Source organism: Hoplias malabaricus, chromosome Y, assembly GCF_029633855.1.
Source record: "Hoplias malabaricus isolate fHopMal1 chromosome Y, fHopMal1.hap1, whole genome shotgun sequence".
Taxonomy (NCBI): domain Eukaryota; kingdom Metazoa; phylum Chordata; class Actinopteri; order Characiformes; family Erythrinidae; genus Hoplias; species Hoplias malabaricus.
This window is the reverse complement of record NC_089820.1, coordinates 21,077,347-21,097,201: the sequence shown is the minus strand read 5'-3', so window position 1 is coordinate 21,097,201 and position 19,855 is coordinate 21,077,347. Positions and strand designations below refer to the sequence as shown.

The 19,855-nt window shown below is 41.0% G+C and overlaps 1 protein-coding gene across 5 annotated transcripts in view; it reads left to right on the top strand.

Annotated features, from left to right (window-relative positions):
* The window catches only part of LOC136678133 (rhotekin-like), a 93,696-nt gene that overhangs the window by 46,776 nt on the left and 27,065 nt on the right, over positions 1-19,855 (top strand). For all 5 annotated transcript variants that reach the window (XM_066656012.1, XM_066656007.1, XM_066656009.1 and 2 more), the window contains exons 2-3: positions 17,472-17,671; positions 18,884-18,945. In XM_066656012.1, the coding sequence (XP_066512109.1) occupies positions 17,472-17,671; positions 18,884-18,945 (262 nt within the window). The remainder of the gene's footprint in view (positions 1-17,471; positions 17,672-18,883; positions 18,946-19,855) is intronic.

Genomic DNA, 19,855 nt, shown 5'->3' with positions numbered 1-19,855 from the left:
CAGCCTCTGCTTATTTTTTTTATTTTTTATTTTTTTGGACTCTTCAGTTTCAGACTGGATATAGTTGACCCACCAAAATTATATGTGTGTTAATAGAGCACATCTACACAGTTGTAACTTGCTCCAGTGCCCTGCTTTTCTCTAAATAGACTTCCACACTTTTCTATTTCTCTCGGTCATATTTGAACTCCTTATTTACTCACTCTCATTTTCTTTTTCACCATCGTTTTTGACACCAGACACATTAGTCAGTGTACAGAGGTGCTCTCCTACTTGTGTTTTTTAATGTACTTTATTCCTCTCATTTCTTTGAGTTCTTTCAGTTTTTTTATTTTTTCCCCTCCATTTTCCACTCCTCTATCTCGCTCTATTTTTCTCTATCTCTATTAGAGAGAGAGAGAGAGAGATCACATATTACATATTGTGTTTATCTATAAGTGAGTTCAGTGGTGAATGCTAAAGCCCTCATAAATCAGACAGGAACACAGTCATCGTGACACATCTGATGCATTAGTAAAAATAACAGCCTCTATCAGTCACACACTGACCACACTGCATTCAGTGCACACACCACACTGAGAAAACTGATAGTGTCTGCAGCACATAACACACACTCGCTGCAAACAAGAGAACATGAATGATTGTAGTGTGGGCCACATAGAGATATATATAATATATATAAACTGTGTGTGTGTAAATGATATTGGGAGTTGTGATTGGATTTGCATTTGCCTGTGAATTGACTTGACAATGTGGAGTGATAAGAAGAAAGTGGAGAGGAGGAGACCTTCATGAGCTGCAGTCAGGGTTCGTCTCTGTCTGTGAGGCCTGAGAGGTTGGCAGTAGTCTGAGTGTGAGCAATGGTGCAGCTAATGCAGCCCTGCAGCCGTGCACTTTAATAGACATGCTAATGAAGACTGGCCCTTCTCTGCTGCACAGAACCACTAACTACCTGCCACATAACCGCACTCATGTGAATGGTCATGCTTTTCTCTGTGAGTTGTTGAATGTGCCAGGAAAGCTTCTGTGATGGTTTGTCTGTACAGTAGACCCATGTAAAATCTATGTGCATTTGCATATGAAGTAAATAGCTCTTCTTGATACAGGAGCATAAATTATCAAGACTGTTTTAGTGTTATTACTGTAATATTAAAATGAACTAGAAAATATACTAATGCATATAGGCAGGTTTTTGTTAATGCTAATACGGGGGGTTGGTTAGCTATGGATATTGGCTCTGGATTTACAAATCAGTGCCACCCTAATGTTAATATCATCTGTTTTTACCCCATCTTTAAAATGGCTCTTATCTTCAAGTTCCAAGATTTGAAGCTTATTCCACTTAGTCGTTCTCGACCATCCCTTGTCAGTCACCAGTGTTTAACAGCCAAAAAGGGGTGAGCAGCCAGCAGAGCAAAACTAATCCATGGATAGGCACATTAAGTAGCTGTATGTAGATAAAGCAGTTATAAGTGGTCTCTGTCGCCTCTACACTCTGCTTTGATTATTCTAAACTAGCTTTCTTATCTACACACACTCAGGCCTTATCTAAATAAGACACTGCAGCACTGTGGCGAGTTCTTAAGCAGAGTTCATTTTGTGTAGTGTGTGTGTGTGTGTGTGTGTGTGTGTGTGACAGCCAGCCATAGTGTAATTTATAGTACAGAGTGGTTTCTGTGATTACAGTTATAAACGGTGTCTTTAGGCCTCTGCAGATTTGTAGAGTCGTAACTTACATTAATCAGAAGTTTGCAGGCCGTTTATCACTGCAGTGAAAGCAGTGGAATGGTCCTCACATGAGATGTACTGGGCATCTTGGGTGCAGTAAAGTCTGAACCTTTATTTTTTCTTTTCAGTTTACTACATCATTTGAACCCAGCAGCTGTCCTTCAAACTGTGTGAAAATGTCATGATGAACGGACCAACAGAAATGCTCTTTGACTTGGAATAAAATTTCTTGAAAATTGACTTGGAGGAAAATCTGTTTACATTGACTAATCTTTGTGAAGTTATTATTCTGTGAGATATGTTTTTAACTGGACAGTGATGACACTGTTATTACAATCATATTGCCATTTATATATTTTTAAAGTGGCACGGTGGCGCAGCAGGTAGGTGTCGCAGTCACACAGCTCCAGGGACCTGGAGGTTGTGGGTTTGATTCCTGCTCCGGGTGACTGTCTGTGAGGAGTTTGTGTGTTCTCCCTGTGTCTGCGTGGGTTTCCTCCAGGTGCTCTGGTTTCCTCCCACAGTCCAAAAACACACGTTGGTAGGTGGATTGGCGACTCAAAAGTGTTCGTAGGTGTGAATGTGTGTGTGTGTGTCTGTGTTGCCCTGTGAAGGACTGACGCCCCCTCCAGGGTGTATTCCCGCCTTGCGCCCAATGATTCCAGGTAGGCTCTGGACCCACTGTGACCCTGAATTGGATAATTGGACCCTTACAGATAACGAATGAACGAATGAATATTTTTAAAATGTTGCGGATGAACAGTGACATAGATGTGAGCTGTATTTCATAATCATGTACTAAGAGCTCAAAGGCATTTGGGTGTAGAAGTGATATCGGCTACCAGATGTCTGTTCTTCTTGATTGATTACATGGTGTTCAGGTCCTGTAAACAATGTGCAGCTGACTGTAGAAGTCTGTGCACTGGATGTAGCTTCATTTGATATTCATTCATAACAGTTTTTGTCAGCTATGTTTTGTGAAAACACAAACCTTTTCCAGTTGCAGATTAACTTGATTATAGATGATTGGCAGTAATTTATTGACAGTGTGCGTAAGGGTTGAGGAAAAATCAATACAGTACTACACTTACAGTACGATTCATTTCAGAATGCATTTCTTATGCAAGATGATTCTTACAGTTTTAGCTAGTGCAGATGTGGCTGGAAGTTACCAGCTGCAAAGTGGACAAACTCATCCAGGAGGAGTCCAAAATGAAATTGGGTGAGATTCCAAAGGTTACATTCACCTGTCATATATTACAGGGCTTATGTTGCCCTTGGCTTGCTCGTGGGAGGCTTGGACCTGGATCTCTGTGAAGCTGCTTTGTGACAAATTTCTGTTGTGAAAAGAGCTATATAAATAAAATTTGATTGAGTGATTGATTGATTACCACATACATACCCATGGTAAGAGCGTTTCTCTCAGATGTCTGTGATAATGTATCTTTTTAAACTCTCTTAGTCTGTTCTAATTTTAATTTTAACTGAATTTTGACCTAATTTTTAAAAATTATTTACTACAAAGTGGTATTTGTCTATTTAAACTTATTTATTGTTAAAATACTCTGTATATTACTCAATTACTAATCACACCAGGGCTGGGCAATTCATTTAAAATGAATCGAAATCAATATTCAGAACTTCTAATCGACATAATCCTGTCTATAGCAATTATATATTATTTTTAACTATTATGTCCCCACTTTATTCTGTTATGTCCCCACTGGGTGGTCCTGTACTGTCCCTTTAAAGCCACGCTACCAAGCTGTAGTCATGTGATCTGCCACTTGGAAGCAACCTAAACGTAGAGGCAGACCAAGCGACTAGAGCAGCCAAAGAAAAACGTCTGTGGTTTGGATGTGCTGTGATTTGACTATAATTAATATGACACTGAACAAAAAGTCAAATGTAAATGCTGTGGAAAAAAGCAACCAAAGCACAATCACACACCGAATATAAACAGTGTTCAAAAAACAAGAGAGGAACAAGCTCCCAGCAACATTAGAAAAAATATCCCAGCTTTAACACTGGAGCATATTTACAGCACAAGACTCGTCACTGAACTCTGAGGGTCAAAAACACAAAAACGGAATAATCGTTCATTAATTGTAATCGTGGTAAAATGTACAGTTAATCGTGATATTGATTTGCGCTCAAATCACCAAGCACTAAATCACACGTATAGTAATCCTATACGTGTGAAAGGAATTATTTTTGCAGGTTTGGGACATGGCCCATTTCAGAGGAAGTGAGGTTGACCAGCTCTGCAGGAGTCCTCAGTCAGTTGTGTGTGTGTGTGTGTGTGTGTGTGTGTGTGTGTGTGTGTGTGTGTGTGTGTGTGTGTGTGTGTGTGTGTGTGTGTGTGTGTGTGTGTGTGGATAACCTGCTGGTCCCTCAAGGTCGCTGCTCCCACTTTCCACCAGGGCTCTATACTTAGAGCGGCTGGAGGTGCTTAGCTGCCAATTAGACTGCCTGAGCTGATTAGAGTGCATCTCCCCACCCAGCCTCGAGTAGCGCAAAAGCTCGGGATTAACCAGCACCAGGGAATACAAATCAGCCATTGTGTTTTAATGAAGCAATCACATGACTTTTATCCTGCAAAAAAAAGACTTCTTGGCAAGGAGGAGGATTGTAAGTCAGGAAGTGTGTCTAATCGTTTTCATTGTGTGTCGTTGTAAGACATTAAGATTATTCGGCTTGTTTATAGACTATACTTTTAAATTAGATCAATGCAGATATGAAAAACATTCGCACTCTTGTAACAGATCTAATGTTAGATATATTACTGATTAAAATAAGGTAAATAAAACCATGAGGTAACATTTGGGTGTCAGCTGTAGTTTGTCGAGTACAGTTGAGTCTGCGATGGAGGGTCACCCACCTCTCTTCACACCTAAAGCCCTCTGGTGACCCGATGGTAAACAGGGATGCTGCAGTGGAGCTGAGGTGAGCATCCTGTGTTTGGGTGTGGAGAGGAGATTACACGAGTTTTGGCTCTTCTCATTGTGGGGGTGGAAGTATTTACACTCAGTATGTGTTTATATAAATACATATATAGATAATGGATTGTGTTTGTGCAAAGGTCCTGGATACTCTACATCAGGTCTGGTTTGTACAAATATAAACAAACATTTGGCTTAGTGCAGCCAAGTATAAACCTCCACACCAACTACACTACTGACTGAATTCTGATAGTGGGACTGGTCTCACACAATTAAACAAATCACTGTTAATCCCAGGCTTATGTTTCTGCTCTAAGTGTTTGACTCTGCTTTTCATGTTATGAGCTTAAGAGAAAAGCTGGATAATCAATTAATCTAGCCTTGCTAATTATGTTATATTGCTGGATAAATGATATAATCAGCGTCTTCACACTGAGACATCAGGCTCAGTGTATCAGAGTAATCCATCAGGGCATAGCATAGTTTAACATGTTACTCTCCAGTTTGAGTGACTTTTAATATAATGTACCATGTCAATATCTTTCAGCTTAAAAATGTAACATCCACTCCTTAGTCCATATACTCTATTAGGTCTGTGCCATAGCGTTTTTATTTTTTTATCGATACCGTGATAACAGAGATATTCTAACTTGTTTATGTAATGACATTGTGCAGTTATGTGTGTATATAACGTATGAACAACTTCAGTCGTGTGGAGGTGGTCTGGTTATAAAACATCATGTACAAAAACATCATGTACAAAAACACATGGCGTTATGTAAGATATAAAAGAAGCATTTAAGAACAAAAAGGGGGAAACAAAACTAATATGTTTCACATGAGTATGAGGAAAGTCAAAAATTGTTTACAGTTCAGGGTCGCGGTGGGTCCAGAGCCTGTCTGGAATCACTGGGCGCAAGGCGGGAACACATCCTGGAGGGGGCACCAGTCCTTCACAGGGCGACACACACACACACTCATACGACACTTTTGAGTCACCAGTCCACCTACCAACGTGTGTTTTTTGCACCGTGAAAACTGGAGCACCTGGAGGAAACACACGCGGACACAGAGAGAACACACCAGTCCTTCACAGGGCGACACACACACTCACACATTCACTCGCACACTGTGTTTTTGCACCGTAAATACCGGAGCACCCGGAGGAAACCCACGCGGACACAGGGAGAACACACCAGTCCTTCGCAGGACGACACAAACTCGCACATTAAATTGCAATATAATTTTTTAAATTAATCAGATATTTTGCAGTTTGTGATATCACTCAGAATATGATTATCACAAAAATACGCTTAAACAACATGATATTATTTCAGGGCCATATTGCCTACCCCTATATTCCATATAGAAAAAAAGAAAGTTATATTCACATACATTCACCTATACCCCCTAAAGCAGTGGAGCCACTTTTCTTGTCTTTTAAAAGGGTCATATTTGGAAAAAATGATATGCAAAAATTGTGTAGGACTTTGCCCGTGTCCTGCAAGCCTTTGTATGTCATGGTGATCAGTCTTTTAGACTACAATTTTCCTTCTTAATTGTACTTAATTATCAGCTTACACAAAGAGGTACTGCTTGCTAATTGCCACTATTCAAAGTTTTAATATCATTGCATGATGAAGTTAAGTGGGGTCATCTCATTTATGAAACCCAAGAGGGAGGAGAAAAAAAAAAGTCTGTCTAAAAATAACTGAACTAGAAAATCCGAGGTTTTTGATTGCCCTCGTTTAGAGCCCGTGCTTATCATGTTCCATATGTAAATGCTTGTAGACTTCTGTGGTGTTTTAGATTGTGTCAGCTGAACTGGCAGCTACACCTGGTGCATCACAATCAAGTGTTTCTAGTATAACAGTGCTGCTCAGCAGTAGAGAGCTGCAAGGGCCATTTTGTATCACATTGCAATTTGCAAATTGTATTCACTGAGCGCTGTCTTTAACTACTTTATGTGGAACTGATGTTCACTAATGTCTTTTGCTATTACTCAGTTGCTGTTCTGCTGCAATGCAGTGACTATAAAAAACAGCTATCCACATGGTATTGCCCCTTTGTCCCATCCATTTCATATGACTACACACTTTTTCCCATTGGAATGAGGGCCTGCCAACACAATATGCTGAATGTACTGGTGTGCGAAGCATTGTTCCTATGTTAGTAATACTATTACATCAGTGTGTTTTGTGTGTGAATTAAGATGGAGTAGTGGGAGAGACAGACAAAGTTGTCCACCTCAAGCAAAAGTACAACTACAGAAACACATTTTAAAATGTATTGGCTTCAGGAGTTTGTGTGGATCAGGTACAGTAACATAAAGCAGACTATGTACTGCAAATTCTGTAAAAAAATCAAGATGGAAAAACAGTGAAATTCGAAGACATGAAAAGTCACGTGATTGCTTTATGACCTATTATTATGCATATTATTATTTGACATGTAAAAACTATTGGTGACTTTTTTAAAATTGGAAGCCACTGGTTCTTTATGGCTGCACGGTGGCGCAGCAGGTTAGTGTCACAGTCACACAGCTCCAGGGGCCTGAAGGTTGTGGGTTCGTTTCCCACTCCGGGTGACTGTCTGTGAGGAGTTGGTGTGTTCTCCCTGTGTCCGTGTGGGTTTCTTCCAGGTGACTGTCTGTGAGGAGTTTGGTGTGTTCTCCCTGTGTCTTGCTGGGTTTCCTCCGGGTGCTCTTGTTTCCACCCACAGTCCAAAAATACACGTTGGTAGGTGGATTGGTGACTCAAAAGTGTCCGTAGGTGTGAGTGAATGTGTGTGTTGCCCTGTGAAGGACTGGCGCCCCCTCCAGGGTGTATTCCCGCCTTGCGCCCAATGATTCCAGGTAGGCTCTGGACCCACCGCGCCCCTGAACTGGATAAGGGTTACAGACAATGAATGAATGGTTCTTTAAGCTAATTTTTTGGCTGTAGCCCTGGAATGTTCACGGCCTATATCATAACTTTAATATATTTTGTCTCTCTCTCTCTCTCTCTCTCTCTCTCTCTCTCTATATATATATATATATATATATCTCCCTCCTCTATTCTTCCTAACTATTTTATTACATTAATTTTAAATGTGGCATGTTTGAATTACTTAAGTTATTGCCTGCAATATTCATGGCATTCAAGCATGCCAACAGAGTAAGAAACCATGGCTTTCATCATTCCATTCCCCTCAATAATGAGGTGTTGGGCCTGAGTTAGTTTTGGTTTCAAAGCCTGCTGTGGATTGGATCACATTGGACTGTATTGTATTATTACAAGGCTATGCGTAATAAAATGATTTTATACTATATATCATTTACTATATTAGTTGCCTTTTAAATTTTCACATATTTAAGTATTTTAATATCAAACTTTATTGAAATGTTATAAAACAAAGTTTTCTTTTACTGCAGTCTTTTCCCTTGTTAAACTGCGGTGCCTTTACATCAATCTTAAACGCTCACAGTATGTGCATATAGTCTTCATTTAATAGTTTTGGGCTGCACCAATCAAATTCTTCCTAACACCTTTTCTCAGTTTTCAGCGACCTTCAGCCAGCTGTGCTCTGAATATTCAGGCCCTTCTGGGGGAGAACAGCTAGCCAAAGTCTTACACACTGCGTATTGCAGATAACACACGTACACACATCTCAAATGGCCTATTGTGCTCTAATAATGAGCTCTATGTGCTGCTGCTGCTGCTTGTAGATGGGATGCCAGTTCAGCCTACGTAATGGACATGAAGTCTTGACTTTTCTGGAGCTTTTTTAAAGGTTCTTGTTTAGGAAAGCCATATGAGCATCCAGTTTTTTGTTGGACTTGAGTGTGTTGGTCCTGTTGTGAGCTCCTTCGATGTTGGTATAAAAACAGCGTCCAACACAGCATAGCGTTATTGTCCCTCCAAAGCTAAAAAGTGCCCTATGCTGTTACTCTCAAACAAAGGCTGTTTTGATTCTGGTAGCCATAGAAACTGGACAGTGATGAGTATTGTTTGGCTCAATGCAGATTTTGTTGCAATGTGTGTAGGAGAGCGTTCATGGTAAAAGATAGTGTTTTCTTTTAATTGATAATGGAATCACCAGTGCAAGATCTTTTGTTGCTTAAATCTTTTGTCCCCTTCAACTTATGACAATATTGTCTGAGAGTTCAGCATATTATAATAAAGCAATGTGAAGAACTGTCTTCTACTGTGCTTTCTAAAACAAGCACAATGCTAGCTTTGTTGCTCGATGCACAGAATTCTTAGTCATTCTTAGCAAGTCTACACACATGTTTATGACAGAATTAAGATAGCTAATAAATCTTATTACTGACATATTCAGAGCACCAGTACGAGTGACCAGTGTAAACTATTTTCGATAACTCAAGCAAAAGAAAATCACATAGCTTAAAGTCTAAGCACCACTTAATGGACCTCCATGAATATTTCACATTATTTTAGTTACTGACATATATAAGTATGAATTAAAATGAAAATAGCAGCTTAATTTGCTTTAAAACTGACAATTTTATTAAATTGACGGAAAAACCTGAGCTCGCTACGGAAATTCTTGAACGCAACCGTGACGTCACTGGTGGACAACAGCTGAACAACGCTGCGGTAAAACACCGTTATGACCAACTGTTATGACAGTATCTAGCTAGCTAAATAACCAACATTATTCATGACAATAGCCTAGCAATAAGCTAAACTCAAATTTAGAGGTACCGTTATTCTTGTAAATGTGATCGAAGTCGAACTCTATAAACACTATAAACCTCCGTAATGCAGCTACGTAGCCGAGTATAATCTGAGTCACCGAGTTTAGCAAGTCAAGCTAACGTTAACTAACACCAACTAAAACAGGCGAAGTGAGTGTCCTTACCCTGTTTACCTCCATGTTACAGAGGCTCTTGAACACCTTTCGTTGGTGTCCTTACATGCCCATATTGTTGGAAGAGCGCCAGTGAAATGAGCTACAGATAACGGAGTGAGCGGATTGTCCTTTCCAAAGTGCCCATTTAAAGTTGACAAATTTAGTCCATTTTCTGGATGTTTTGGGATCTTTGGGCCATTTGTGCACAGATGTCCCACTGTACATTGAATGATTGCAGCCAAAAACAACACACCTTTTCGTCATTTTGCATTAAATCAAGTGCAACTTCTAGAGTTGTTGTCCACCATCTACGTCACAGGCAAGATGCCTATTAGAGTTTCCAAACACCGTTGGGGGGGGGCAAACCTTATTCCTTGAATTAGTAAGAAATAACGTTTTCTGACTATCAATAAACATAAGTTAGGAACTCAAATTCCACTGTATTTATTTGTTTGACACTTTCATATCGCTGGTGCTTAGCCTTTAAGAAGACTATAAAAAAAACTGCAATAGCCTATTTGATTAAGTAGAGGTTCTTTTGTATGTACACCGCCTGAGAGATGTGATCAGATACTGATAATCAATGGTTCCAGTTCCAACACTTTCTAAGCCTAAGCATTGCTTTATCAATATATCTATCATACTCTCTCCCAAATCCTTATTCGTGGGAACATAACAGCATCCTCCATTCTGAGACCTCAATAATGAGAGCAAGAGCACTGGGACCGGGTGGAACGAGTGGAGGCGGCAAGTGCATAACTGCGGTGAGTTAATTGGAGGCCAGCTATCCATGGTCAGTGAGAGCCAGCGTGTTTGGGTGTGGTTAGGAATTCTGCTTCTTCCTCTGTGTTTTTCTTATGGGTGTCACTAGCTGCACTTTTCTGCATTATTAGAGGAACCGTGTGCTTCGTGAACATACTTTTCCCAGGGACTGCAGCTTCAGCTTGACGGCACAGTTGGAGCCAGTGCAGTTAATTTAAAGTCGTTGTTTAGCGAATCATGCTGGAGCTGCTTTATAAACCCTGACGACCTGGACTGGGAAAGTGCTAATGTGATGGCCTGTGTGTGTGTGTGCATGCCAGTGGTCAGCAGGCTCGGGCAGTGTTTCTCCTCCTGAAGGCAACTTGCCCTGCACATTTATTGCTTTCCCTGCTCCCAAAACACATGATTATACTCATCAGTTAATGAACAGGCTCTTTCCGGGATGCAGTGGGTGTGTTAAGTCAGGGAAACCTCCTGGACCAGGGCTGAGCTAACACTGCACAAGGGTATGTTTTAGTCTTTAGCCTCGTTCGTCTCACTCCTGTTTGTGCAGACGTATGTTCAGGCAAGGCAGATCTTCTCTCTCTTCCCTCTTTCTGTAGTTAAGGCCAACACTCTAGGCTCTACTCAGCCTTTTCCCTCCCTCTTTTCTCTTGTTCTTTCATTCCTTCTTCTGAATCTCTGTCTCGGATGCTGGTGTTTCTGACAATCACAGAAGCACTATGATGACAGTTAGTGAACCATGGTTTTTAAAGGCTGGAAGTGACCTCATAATGTTTGAGAGATTGTTGTGAGCTGTCTAGACTGCACTAAAACTAAATATGTCTTGAAGTTTGTATTTGTCTCTTTTTAAGACATTCAACGTAGATTCGTTTGACTTTACTGATTTATAATTACGTATATTTGATTTCATTCATTATCTGTAAGCGCTTATCCAGTTCAGGGTCGCGGTGGGTCCAGAGCCTACCTGGAATCATTGGGTGCAAGTCGGGAATACACACGGGAGGGGGCGCCAGTCTTTCACAGGGCAACACACACACTCACTCACACCTACTGACACTTTTTGAGTCGCCAATCCACCTACCAACATGTGTTTTTGGACTGTGGGAGGAAACCGGAGCACCCCGAGGAAACCCACGCGGACACAGAGAGAACACACCACACACCTCACAGACAGTCACCCGGAGGAAACCCACGCGGACACAGAGAGAATACACCACACTCCTCAGACAGTCACCCGGGGGAAACCCACAAAGACACAGGGAGAACACATCACACTTCTCACAGTCACCCGAGGAAACCCACGCAGACACGGCGAACACACCACACTCCTCACAGACAGTCACCCAGAGGAAACCCATGCAGACACAGGGGGAACACACCACACTCCTCACACACAGTCACCCGGAGCGGGAATCAAACCCACAACCTCCAGGCCACTGGAGCTATGTGACTGCGACACTGACCTGCTGCACCACCGTGCTGCCGTATATTTGATTTATAGAAGCTAATTTCTTTCTAATTAAGTTATTGTTGCTAATGTTGACACAAAATACGTGTACAAAGAATGTCCTTGGTAACTTTTTAAAATGCCCACACAAAGGTCCTCTGGGATCTTAAGTAAATTCCTGAGTGGTGTAAAGTGAAAAAGCCTAATTTTGGATAAAGTTTGTATGTCCTTTCTATCTGTATTGGATGATGACATATAAGATCATGACCAAGTGGAAGCTAAAATAGCAAATAACAGCTGTTGAGCTAGATCCTCTGTATTTTTGCCTGTCGTATTTATTAAACTTGCAAACATTTACTTCATTGTCCCTCTAGCTCTAAAATGAATTTGAAAAATACTTTGTCTAGGAAGTTGCTACATGAAAACTAGGTAAAACAATGGGCAGATACTGAAGCATTTTCTGTCTTTTGTAGAGTAAAAGGAATAAAAATTGATGGTAATTGACTTGGCTGGGGTTTCTTATGACAAATGGCACATCATTGCTTTAACTGCTTGTATATATCAGCAAAGAGCATTTCCTGTCAGTCTGTCACATGACCTGCCATCCTTAGCTCTGATTGGCCACTCTCTGTGAGGTGGTGACTAGAAATAGGGTATGGCATGAAGTAAAGGTTACAGTTCAGGTCTTATCCCTAGTGGAAGACCATGAGCAGGCGAGGCACAACTGTGAAAATAAACGATTAAAGGGCCACTGTCTCCGAGACCTCCTCCCCACGGGACCTCACTCCAGACAATGATACCAAACCCACTGGGCCTATTAAATACACATCACTGTAACTGGACTCCCATCCCATGCCGGCGAGAAATAATGACATCCTAGTGGAACTGGTTCAATACCAAATGTGTCTGCCAGTTCCTTTTAGAGCACTGAGGATTGTCTACTAAATCGAGATGATTTAATTGCATCCATTCGTTTAAACTATTGGAAAAAAATGCATTGTTGTGACATGCAGTAACTCTTGCAGAATGACTCTTTCAGTCTCCTTACTCATCTCCATGTGTTTAGCCATTGTCACAATCTCTTTCCCTTTTTCATTCCCTGACCTTTTCATTCCGAGACAGTCTCTCATTAAGCATTTGAGGCATTTTCAGAGCGGAAGACTTTAAAAGCTGTATTCTCCAAAGACCAGAGTCATTTCCCATGACTCAGTGGGCTTCCTTCTTTGAAAAAAATAAATAAATAGCATCTCCGATACGATCGAGTTACCACATTGTTTCTACAAATTCTCTAGAAATTGCTCTGTGATGATAGGCATGGAACTACTTAGCCCAATTTGAGAATGCTCAGCGTGAAAGAGGTGGCAACAGGCAATTATTCCCAATTAGCAAGCTAGCAATTAGTTTTCATGTCGTATAGTGAACTGTATTCTGAAAAGCACATAGCTTAAAGTATATATCAAATGTTTTACTGGTGTTTGTCTTCAGTGGTGATAGCCTAGTCCTACACTCTAAAAAGGCTTTATCATTTTAGACCTCCTTCATCCTTCTGAAACAGGTTAAGGTCATTTCAGAAATGGAGAAAGGGCTGTTTTAAATGACCTGTGTAGGGAGCTGACAGTCAAGTAGTGGCCCAAGGCCAGGGCTCTCTATTCTCTCTTTCCATCTCTCTCCTGATGCAGGGTGAAGACTTCATCTGCCTCAATTATTCCAATCTAGATTCATTTTCAGCACTCATGCTTCATTACCTGGGAACAGAGGAGAACAGAAGAGTGGCTTTGTCCTCTTCCTCCTGTATTTCATCTGTTTCTCACTTGGTCTTTTGCACGCTGAGTTACCAGCCTGTCACTCACTTACTTTCTTTCTCTCTCTCTTTCTCTCTCTCTCTCTCTCTTTCCCTGGCATACACTCACTCTCTGGGCCTGGCATACTGCCCTGCCCTAGCATCTGGCTTTAGGGAGCGTTGTCTGGCAAATATGTTCATTCATATACAGGTTTTTGTGGAGTGTTAGCAGACAAGTGTATTAAGAAAAAATTTTATGGGCATTGGTTTATGCCATTTTTTTTCTAAAAACACATGCCCAATTATGCCAAAAACTTGTTTGCATGTTCACAAACCTTAGAGATGTTTAGCTCTACTTTTGATCTTCTTCCAGGTTGATGTCTCTCTGTCATCTATAGTTTTTGAAGTCTTTTTAATTTCATATAAACATTAAAATGTTGTACTCTATTCCCTATTCTGATTGGACATTCATTTAAATGTTCTCTCTGTCTTTTCTCCAGTAAGGGATTTGGATATTATTCACCAGTTAAATGCTACTTTCAGTTTGTTGGGACAGCTGCTGACTGTGTGTGTGTATCATTTCCATCCAAATAGATTCCATTTGCATTTACATTACTTCACCTAATGCACTGGGGCACTGATGCAAACCACATTCACTCAGAACAAAGCCCATCACATATTCTTAGAGCTGATTTTCCAAAAGCCTACTGGTGTTTTATTGTTCTGCTGAAAAACAGTGCTGGAGTACTTTCACATGGGAACATTTAGAGGAGAATGTTGTGAAGTTTGTCTCTGTGAAAGTGGATCAAACAGTGGCACAGAAAGTCGTTATTACTGAAGCTGAGCTGAGTGCCTTAGTGTTTTTGGGAAAGTCCCAGAGCAGCCTGACAATTTCACTCCTATAAATACTGGGAGGCCTTTGGCTGGCTCAGAAGAGACAACTGTTCTTCCTGGGTCATGTGACTCTCCGAGGCTAGGAGTCCAGTGCTCACATGCCCACTCTTATTTATTTATATTTATTACATTGCAGGCTTTTTTTCCGTGTTTTATTTTTGTTGCTTCTGAACTCTCTCTCTCTCTCTCTAGCTGTCTAGCATTCCTCCTTTATATCCCCTCAGACATGTCTCACAGGTATTGTAACTAGGGTATATGGCGGCACGGTGGTGCAGCAGGTGGTGTCTCAGTCACACAGAAACCAGGGACCTGCAGGTTGTGGGTTTGAGTCCCGCTCCGGGTGACTGTCTGTGAGTTTGGTGTGTTCTCCCTGTGTCTGCGTGGGATTCCTCCGGGTGCTCCGGTTTCCTCCCACGGTCCAAAAACACACGTTGGTAGGTGGATTGGCGACTCAAAAAAAAAAGTGTCCGTAGGTGTGAGTGGGTGTTGCCCTGTGAAGGACTGGCGCCTCCTCCAGGGTGTATTCCTACCTTGCTCTCAATGATTCCAGGTAGGCTCTGGACCCACCGCGACCCTGAACTTGGGCACAAAATTGTCAGACTGACATACTGATCAATCTTCACCGCTAATAACAGCAACACTTTCGCTCACATGTCCTTTGTTCTCAGATGTCAAATTTGAACATGTGTTTTCCTGTAGCTGGTAACAGTGCCTTTGCCATAATGGCTGAGCCCTTTTGATCCTGCCCCATTTATATCTAATGAAATTAGATACACGACGACTGCCCTGTGCTTTAACCCTGCTTGGCACTAATGTCTTTTTAATGTGTCATAACTAGCCATCAGGCATTTTTACGGCTGCCTTTGTGATTATCGTCTGCTGAAGAGGACATAAAAAGATGAATACAAATTACAGTCGTGCTTATATCTATTTATCACTGGATAAATTCTTATTATAAATTCTAATTTCTTAATGAGCTCCTCAATCTGCTTCCCAATGGAGGGATTATGGGATATCACCATGGCAACCCCAGTGGTAAAGTGTCTTTAATGGACAAACTGGTTGCAGTGGTGTGGACTGTGTAAATATGTACTGCACACTACTAGACAGACATTAAATCACCTCCCAGCTATTGATCACTAAGACGAGTCAGGAATGGGGACTAGGGGTCAGAGGTGGAACATCTGCATTTTTTAAGGCCATTTTTCACTTCTTTCTTCTCTCTGTACCTCATTCAGTTCCGCTGACTGGACTGGACCCTCTACATTGCAGTAATTTCAGTGCCACTTTGTTCAGACTAACCTCTCTCAACAGAAATCATTAGTCATTCTCTTTGTTCTCTTTCTCTATTTTGCTTCACATATTACTTCCCTCTGTACCTTCATGTCCCATCACCTTTTCCCTTAGATATACTAGTATAAAAATAAATGTTGATATGATTTATAAGGTACAAGAAGATTCATCAGCAGAGAAATAAATACATTTTTCACAATATTTAAAACACACCCTGAATCCCTGTTTGTTTTGGTGAAGGAACTGAAGTAATAGCATTAGGAGTGTTAGTTATACAATGGTAAATATTAATATTTGTTTGTCAGAAAATAGACAATGTTGTGACACAAATTATTACAATCCACCTCTATCTTCTCATGATTTTTCTTTGCCCTACTTAGCCACAATTTTTTTCCCATCAAAACAACACCAGCTCAGTTTTTGACTCGAGGGCCTTCTCAATACACTTAAAATCGTCCCCAGCCTCTGGGAGGAACAAGGGCACGGGGTGTGGTTCCATGCTTTGACAGTTCCTCAGTTGGAGAACATGAATGATTCAGCTTGTTCATGTCTGCCTCGCAGGGGGTGACCTAAGGGTAACAGAGTGGCATTGACACTTTACCTTGCTTTATGCGTGACTGAACAGAGACACTCAGCGCTGGGAGTTTTATGCCTATTATGGAGCAGACAGTCATGCACTCTTGTTTTTGGAGTCTTCGCCATCAGTTATAGCATGAAGACATATTTATAGAGGAGGGGGATGTGTGTCTGCATCTTAACTAAATGCTTTTCCTTGCCAGTGTCTGTATAGAGCAGTTCTTTATGGGTCTGTTTTGTCAAGTCTATTATGATGAATTCATTTCATTAAAAAAAAAAACATCTGGTGCTGTCAATACTTTGTACTAAGCCTGACTCCACAATATTATTAGATATTGTACCTACTTTGATACTGGATGAAATATTCCTCAGATTCAACAGTTAGATAGTAGTACAGTGGAACCTCTACTTACGAACTTGATCCGTTCCGTGACCCGGTTCGTAGGTGGAAAAGTTTGTTTCTCGAGTCAATTTTCCCCATTTAAAATAATGGAAAAGCAATTAATGTGTTCCAGCCCCCACCCCGAAAGTCAACCTTTTTGCACTGATATATGTTTACAACACTCTCAAATTAGTAAAAAATACATGTAGCGTTACTAAAAATAAAAGAGAAATACAGTGGTAACAGTAGTAAAAAAGAAATTAATAAAGTTTTAAGTGGTTACACATCGCTACTTTGAAGACGTGACGACTGGCTGGAGGAGTAACACAGGCACTGGCTGTATGACGGGAGGTGGAGGGTGGGTGGAATAACGGAGAGTAGGTGGGTGAATGTGGGGAGACGAAGCGTAGATACGGCTTAACTTAGCACGAATTTCGATGTCTGCTATTTACACTAATACTAAATTGCTAAAGCTACAATTTGCTAATCTTAAAAGCTCACTCAAGTCTGGGTGCTGGGAGACTCGCCGATTGGGGTCAGTGGCCATTTCCAGCCGCCGGCTCAGCGGAGCCTCGGGTTCGTTTCTAGAGTCGTGGTTTGTTGGTGGAGGCAAAAAATATTCAAATGCCCGATTCATGCCTTGGAAAGTTCATTAGTATAGGCGTTCGTTAGTAGAGGTTTTATTCAGTAACTACTGTAACTTCTTTGAAACTTACCGTTATAAATATATAGATTAGAGTTAAGAACTTACTTAAATTCTGCAATAAATTTGTAATAAAAATAATCACATTGCACTTTTTTCTTTCTCAGGACACTGACATTCAGAAGAAGATTGACCATGAGATCCGAATGCGTGAAGGTGCTTGTAAGCTCCTGGCCGCTTGCTCTCAAAGAGACCAGGCTCTTGAGGCCTCCAAAAGTCTCCTCACCTGTAACTCCCGCATCATGGCCTACATGTCCGAGCTACAGCGCATGAAAGAGGCGCAGGTCATGCAGAGGGTGGCGCGCAGGTATGGGTTCCCACTGTTTGTTTGGGTTGAATTTGCCACTAAATAGTTTTTAGTTTGGATAGTTTTATCACATACATTTGTTACACTACACCAGTAACAGTCCTTGTGCAAAATTCTATAGACTATAGTGAGCCACCTGTGCACCATAATTATCAATAATAAGTCTCTCTGGACAGGGGTGTCTGCTACATATCTTAAATGTAATGGAAAAACCAATAATTTAGCATATTATTTAATCAGATCTCTGGTTATTGACTACATCAGGTTGCTTTGCTGACATCAACATAGTTCAGGAGGTCAGATTGTGCACATGGTTTAAAGTGTGAGCTTTAATTAGTTACTTAAAATTGCATCCTATTGGTTGCCCAGTGAAGGGTAGGATCCCATTTAAGAAGCATCTAAACACAGAGGTAACTCACACAGTTTACACCTTGTGTGAATATACACCTTGAGTGGTCTGATCACTAAGTGTAGTTGTTAAAGCAGAAACACAGATTCTTAAAACAGACACAGACATAGCAAAGACGAATGAGGAACTGTGAAGCACCTGACAAACACTAGTCTCAGTAGGAAAATTGTCCAGAGATCAGTCACAGTTGATTTGTTGATGGTGGTCACAATCTTCAACTAATCCAAACAGGGCAGACTCTATATACAGTTCCTTCAGGCTACGTTCAGGTGAGGAGTTGGTGTGTTCTCCCTGTGTCTGCGTGGGTTTCCTCGGGGCGCTCCGGTTTCTTCCCACATTCCAAAAACACACGTTGGTAGGTGAATTGGCGACTCAAAAGTGTCCGTAGGTGTGAGTGTGTGAGTGAATGTGTGAGTGTCTGTGTTGCCCTGTGAACTGGACTGGCGCCCCCTCCAGGGTGTATTACCGACTTGCACCCAATGATTCCAGGTGGACCCACCGTGACTCTGAACTGGATAAGGGTTACAGATAATGAATGAATGTACAATACATTCCTGGTTAATCATGATCTTGCATTTCTTATCGCAGAACTGAGCATGAGGATATGTACTGAACCTCTGATTAGTCAAATATTTTTTGCATGATGTGGTAAACTTTTAATTCAACAGAACCAGTTCATGTCCCCAATATGTAGTAATGCAATTGCAGTATGGCATTTTCTAATAAATTAGAGTTTATTCTGTTAATTTACTCTTTAATAATGTTGGTTAAAATGACTCTTTATACGTGCAATTGTGTTTCAGGTCATCTGATGCAGGTCCTATGGATGACCGATCTCCATGTAAAGGCAAAGTTGCCATTTCAGGTATGGTTCCATTAATAAGAATCTAAACACACCAGAGTTTACACCTTGTGTCAATGTACACCTTGAATGATCTCAAAAATGGACTGCTAAGTGCAGTTGTTAGTGGTCTCCAAGACACATTGTGACCCATCCATTCAAACCAAAGTGACACGTGGACAGGGACGTGTGTAACTCCATTAAATCATTATTTTAAAAGACTTCTCAGTCCAGGTTAATTGGCATTAACATTCATGATCCATGCAGTCTGTTTGTTTGTATATTTTACACATATAAGGAAAGGTTTCCAGCCATGAAATATTAAGTGGTCAATGGCAAAATATTTGAGACTAACAGAATTGCCACGTGTAAACAGATTTGTGTCAGTGTCCACTTGTCGTCAGATTGTAAGTCCTCTGTTGTGTTATTTAAATAGAAACAGCAGTCAGCTGGCATAAGCACCACTGTCTCTCAAAACAAATCCAGTTTTGGCGGTGGTGGGCTATTTGTGTGTGTGTCAGAGACAGAGAGACAGAGTGAGTGTGTGTGCGTGAGTGTGGGGCACATTTGTAATGCTTCATTGAGGCCCTTTGTGTTAAGAAAGTACCCTGCTGCTTTATTTCTTAGCTGTGCAGTCTGGTGGGCTTGAGCTACTTGAGAGCACCTCCCACTTTTTACAGTTTCTCCCCACCCCATAATATTCAAGTTTTCGTCATGGTTCCGAGCTCTGACCACCAACCTGTAGCTTATTCTTGCTCTTAATAGTTGGCTGTCTGCGTGATATAAATGTGTGTGTGTGTGTGTGTGTGTGTGTGTGTGTGCCGCTGTTGCTTTTTCTTTGTTCCCTCTTTTTTTTTTAATATAAATTACAGTCTGTTGGAGGAATGTGAATGTCTATAAAACCAAAGCTGTGTGCATATGTGTACATATGCAT